The sequence below is a fragment of the Carettochelys insculpta genome, chromosome 3 (genome assembly GCF_033958435.1).
Source record: "Carettochelys insculpta isolate YL-2023 chromosome 3, ASM3395843v1, whole genome shotgun sequence".
In the NCBI taxonomy this organism is placed as follows: Eukaryota; Metazoa; Chordata; order Testudines; family Carettochelyidae; genus Carettochelys; species Carettochelys insculpta.
In genome coordinates this window covers 4,722,906-4,728,905 of record NC_134139.1, presented here as the reverse complement: position 1 = coordinate 4,728,905, position 6,000 = coordinate 4,722,906, and the positions used below count along the sequence as shown (strand labels likewise).

Sequence of the window (6,000 nt, the reverse complement as noted above, 5' to 3'; positions counted from 1 at the left end):
AATGCAAGGCCAGGTGGGCAGTGAAGCACTGGAATGCATTTCTGAGAGAGGTGGTAGAATCCCATCCCTGGAGGTTTTTAAGTCCTGTCTTGACAAAGTCCTGGCTGGGATGATTTAGTTGGGGTTGATCCTGCTTTAGGCAGGGGGCTGGACTAGATGACCTCCTGAGGTCCCTTCCAGACCTAGAACTCCATGATTCTATGATGGAAGCTTACCTGGGGAGTGTAGACCAACCCTGGGGCAGAGCAACTCATGCTTAAAAGGGATAGTGTCCTGTTGGGTTTAGGAGGTCAACAACCCAGTAAGTCGAATGTGGGCAGAATGAAACTGCTACAAGCAGGCGAACAGGATCTCTGGGAGTGACTGCGCGTCTCAAAGCGTGCAAGGCCTTGTTTAGCAGGGGCTGCTGAAGCTCGGGGCTGAGGAGTGGGCCAGGGGCGTGCTCGGTGCAGAAAGCTGAGGGCAGCCCGGGAAACAGAGAGCAGACTTCCTTCCACCATGTGTACAGTACGTAGGTTTCTTCGTTATCGGTACTGCAGACCCTGCACCTTCGCTCCTCGCATTGTCTGCGCTGACCGCTCCACTTCGGCGCGAGCGCGAGCGCGAGCCCAGGCAGCCACGTGCGCACGGGGGGTGGAGGGGCTGGGTGACAGAGCTGGGCGCGCGCGCTGCTCTCCTCTCCCCGCCCCGCCCCGCCCCGCCCATGCGCGCGCTGGGTAGCAGCGTCCGCTCTTCGGCTCGCTGGCCGGAAGGGGCGCACGCGCACTGTGTCGGTCGGGCGCCATGTTGGCTGAGCGGGCCGGGGGGCGGCGTTGAGCTTTCTTCGGTGTCCCCCTCCCCCAGCTGGCCCCTCCGGTGACCGAGCGGGGCCCCTCGCCGCGGCGGCGCCATGAGCGTTGGGCGGGTGCGCGACCTCTCCCGGCGGAACCCCCAGGAGGACTTCGAGCTCATCCAGCGCATCGGCAGCGGCACCTACGGCGACGTCTACAAGGTACCGACCCGGGCAGGGCCCTCCGCGGATAGCGCCTGTCAGCCCTGGGGAGCCCCTCCCCACGCAGCGCCGTCACCCCCCTCCTGTCCGGCTCCCTCCTGCGCCGGGTCCCTGCCCCGGGCTCCGCCAGCTGCTGCGGGCTTGGGTCCTGTCACGGGAGGCCGCCTCCCCGGGCTTGCAGTCCCGGCTTAGCCCCGCTCAGCAGCAGCAGCAGCAGGGGCTGTTCCAGTTTGTGTCCCAGTGACAGCACAGGCGGGCTTGGCTTTCCTCTGCTAGGCGAGCTGCCAGGGAGCCGAGTCGCCTTGTCAGTATCTCCTTGCTGTGCCAGAGCCCCTTTGCCCAGGATAACTTTCCGAACTGGTTGTAACGAGCCCACTACCTTAAAGGCGAGTTGGCTGTAGGGGGGTGCCTGGTGGGGACATATGAGTCATTTTTAGAGACCTTTTTTCCTGCAGGTTATCCAGGACAGCGTGTCTAGTTCTGGGCAAATCCTTTGTCCATTCTTTGTGATGCAGGAAACTAGTATGACTCCAGATTTTGTCACTCTGCTTCCTTTATTTGGTCTACATGAAGCTATGCTGAGTTGAGCGGACTTAAGCTGGGGAGCAGAGATTAAAGCAAAGGTTGTTAATAGGTGAATGGAGGATCAAATCTGGACACTTTTGAATGGACCCTGAAATCTTTTCATTTCCTTATTGTTGTTGTTTTTTCATTAGGAGTCTGAACCTTGATTATACCTTGGCCAAGACATTTAAACCATGATAAATAAATGACTGACTACTTCTGATCTAGAGTACACCACACTTCCAAAGTTATACACACATTCTCCCTCCATATACATATGCACATTTCATTGTATTTACTACACACTACTTCACACACATTTGGATTGTGTTGATTACTCTGCAGAAGCCAGTCTTTGTGCCACATGCTGTGCCCATGTGCTGTTTATGGAGAACTGGACCTTGACATCATCTCTGCATTTCTATCTTTGTCCATTGTTAGTAAATGGTTCTCTGTGTAGTCTCATTTTAGGCTGAGACATGGTCTTCTTAAACCAAAAGCTCTGTTTAGTTCCCTAATTCTGCCGTCCCTTTAGGTGTTAATTGCGCATGTCAGTGAGGCCTCAGTTACATTAATATATCAGCTTACATTTTTATTCAGACAAATCTGCCAGAAAACAAGTCCCAGAAGAAAAAAGATAACACAACCAAATGAGCACAGTATCATATGTAGCACTGTATTAATAACCTCTGAATGCAAGTACTGTAAAATTTAAGAACATTTATTAAGCTTTCACCCACATTTTCATTTAAAACCACATATTGCATTCTGTAGAGTTTTAAAGAAAAGTCAGATTGATCTGAAAATGAGTAGGCCAGGTCGGGATTGAGTTTGTGTGGAAGAACCTGAACACCTCACACTAAGCTGTTTTGAATTGCTTATGTCTAGGGGAAAACTTTTAATGTTTTAACTGATGGACCTTTTTTTCCAGTATCTTTTACAAGTTATTAAACCTATATGGAGTTAGAATGAGATGACAGAGTGGTGTTGGTGCACTTTATATTGCTGCCATGGTGTGTAGACCCCATTAACTGCATTCTGCACATAACTTCAGCATCATCATCTCCAAATTTAGTAGGGGACAAGGATCAGACAGATGAATATGTTGCATACTTCTTACAAAATGACTTTTAGTTTACAGAATGTTCACCTGGCTGGGAGCCAGGAGATCATGAGTTGCAATAGCACCTTTCCACTGATCAATTTGTTAAGGTGAAGGTAATTTTGCTAATGTATAACAGCATCTCCTACTCCCTGTAGTCTTCCAGAACATGGCTTCATAATGGGGATTTTTTGTTTTTGTTTTTGTTTTTCTTTATAAAGTTGGAAAACAAAGAAATACTTGGTTAAGCATACCAATTAAAAATGCCAGTACTGTAATATCTCCATAGTTAAGTGATGTTACTCAGTCAAATTTAACTGGTCCCGTAAAGAAGTCATAAGGCACTCGCTAAGTTAACATAAAATAATACATAATATTACCATTTTATGTGTCCAGCTTAACTACTGACTAATGCGGTGTTGCTGCTAGTTCCCCAAGTGGCATTACACATGCATTTATTTACCTCCATATGTTTGAATGTGTGTAGGACAGAACGAAACTCTGTGTTGTGTTGGAACATTTTTTGGTTTTCTTGCAGCACTCGTTCTTTTTAGACAAGCATGGGCAATAAAATGATGATGGTTCACAATGGTTAGCCCCTGGCAGGTTTCTGCTGCTGTAGTTACCCGTTCATCTGCAGGTACAGGCAATTGCAACCCCTGTTGGCTGCGGATTACCATTTCTAGCCAATGGGAGCTGCAGGAAGTGGTGGCATAGACTACGGTAGGCTAACGCTGAGGAACCTGCAGGCCAGTATTTGCTCACCCCTGTTTTAAGGTATATGTGGTGGGACCATCACTAAATATTTATGGTTTTCTAATGTGTAGTGCTCTGTTGTGTGGTAGTAACACTGGTTCCACCTTAACACTTTTCATTTAAATATTCATAAACTCCATTTAGGTTATTGTGTGGCATTTCAGTTAAATCTGATCGTATTGAAATATTAACAAGGATTTTGGACCTTTTTCACCAAATTCCTTGTTCTTAATCACAGCTTTGTAGAAAATAAGCTTATTTTTTCCTTGTCCTGGCACCTTATCAGCATGCGAACTTCTAGTCTCATTAGACTTTTAATGTAATTTTTTTTCCAAAGTATATTTACTCAGTGTTCAGATTCTCTTTCAACTTGCCACTTCGAATCTGGATGGGTTTTCATCCAGGGTAGTTCATAACTTTGAAACAATTCCAATAACTAGACTGACTTTGTTTTTAGCACTGTGAGTAAGGTTTTAAGATATATACAAATTGATGAACAAGGATCAATTGGTTAACCTAAAGAGAGATTACCTCAAACTATAGAATGAAATATTTCCAGTTATAGTACTGTTATTTGTGTATTTATTTTTAGGTTATTTTAGATTTGGCAAGGGTTTGTGGGGAGCAGCGTGACTTTGGCTGAGAGTCACTGTAATCTTCAGCTTGGTGTTTTGTTGATGGCTAATATAACGATTCCTATCTTCAAACATATAAATTCTAGTCTGAAAAATGGATTGATTTACGTTCATGAGGTGCCTGCAAGGTCCAGGATAAGACTAGATTAAATTATTGCAGGTAATCTGACTCCTTTATTTCTTGATGTTGGAATTAACCTGGTTTATTGTTCTGTCATGATTTCATTATCCATGCAGTTTGTGATGGGGGTTAACTTGGGACTTCAAGGCTGCATTATAATTGTTGCTCTCCTGGGGTGGAGGGAGGGAGAAGATATTCTCCTTAATGTTGATGCCCTTGCTAATTGTTGAGCAAACTATAACACACACACACAAGTTGTTGAGAAGGTAGTCAGGACAGTTTGTTACAGGTTGGGCTTCCCTGGTTTGGCATCCTTAGGACCTCACCAGTCCTGAGCAAGGGAATTGGCCAGAACAGGGAGGTCCCCTGCCACTCTCTCCATGCTTCTGCCCCTGCTGACCCTCCTGCTTCCAGCTCCCCCTACCTCAAGGCCCAGTGGGCCCCCTTACAACCAGCCCAGCTTGCCTGCAAACCCTAGCTCTGGCCCCTGTTGGACTGCTGCTAGCCCCATCTCCACACCGCCACCTCTAGCCCCATGGACACCAGCTCTGGCCCAGGCCAAGCTGACCGACTGATGCCAGCCCCAGATGTTAGCTGGGCTGATGGACGATGGCTCCAGCCTGCCCTGGCCCTGTGGACACCAGCCTGCAGACACAAGCCCCATCAGGATCCTGGTGTTCAGGGTCTCTGGCTCCCCTGTCACTGGGCTCCTGTCTGGCAGAGGTGCCAGCCAGAAGCCCTAGTTCCACTAGCCTCCCAGCCTGGGGCTGTCTGGTGCAGACACATCTGTGGTCCAGATATTGCTGGAACAAAGACTCACAATTTTGGGAGGTGCAACCTGTATCTTCTGGAATCCTTATGACTTCTTGATTTTTATTTTATTTTATTTTATTTTATTTTAGTAATTGCACTGTCACCTGAGAGATACCACTCTATGGTCACTGTTTCTTTGAAGCCATAGATGTACTTTGTGTGTTACAAAAATAGATATGTAGCTGTGTTGGTTATAAAAGGTTGCCTGACTAGTTTACAATTTATGGAAGATATAAGAACCTGGGTGAAGACAATGTCCTGCTATTGTTTGGATTGGTTCTGTTGTTTATATGGTGTCCAGTAATATACTAGTGTACAGTATTTGAGGGATACACAGTTTTTCTTAAACAAATGCATATGGCTACATTTTTATGAGCTTCCTTGAAGTGGCTTTTGAGAGAAGATATGGCAATGATAATGGAATGTTTGTAAAAATAGATGTGCAAGGGTTTGTGTTGATTCTGCAGTAGTTTCCATATTAAACAGACTTGTTTTATGGGGAAGAATATATCTTTTTCTCTCCAACCTCCATGCAAACTTGTTCCAGAATATACAAATTAAGATAACAGAAGTACTGCACGTGAAATTATCTTTTCAGTAGCTATTTGAAGAGGATGAGGACAATGCCTTTCGCCATTAAAGCTACATTGTCTTTATATGGGCATAACTCATTAGGTCTGTAAATGAAACATTGTAAATATTTCTGTGGAGGATAGAAAAGCAGCATCAGACTCCTTCTTCCTTTTCCAGAGCTATGTTCTCTTAGAATCTAGCAGGAGTAAAAAGTAGTAACTTACTTTTGTCACTAAAGACTGCAGATATGGACCTAGCCTAAACACAGAGTAGATCTAATGGCACCATTTTTAGTTGTTTTCAGAGTAGAGCTGTACTTCAGAGATTCCTGCAGACACCATCTCAAAGGTGGCCTGTGGACGCTTTGTTTTAACTTATGGTGTAATCATGATATACATCTGTTTTGTACATCTTAATAAATCTGCCATTCAAGCCACTTAGTCTG

The 6,000-nt window shown here is 45.7% G+C and overlaps 1 protein-coding gene across 4 annotated transcripts in view; it reads left to right on the top strand.

The window, feature by feature from the left end:
* Positions 1 to 791: 791 nt before the first annotated feature.
* Positions 792 to 6,000, top strand: part of MAP4K3 (mitogen-activated protein kinase kinase kinase kinase 3) — a 163,476-nt gene continuing 158,267 nt past the window's right edge. For all 4 annotated transcript variants that reach the window (XM_074989289.1, XM_074989288.1, XM_074989291.1 and 1 more), the window contains exon 1: positions 792 to 991. In XM_074989289.1, coding sequence (XP_074845390.1) covers positions 890 to 991 — 102 coding nt within the window. In that variant the 5' untranslated portion in view covers positions 792 to 889. The remainder of the gene's footprint in view (positions 992 to 6,000) is intronic.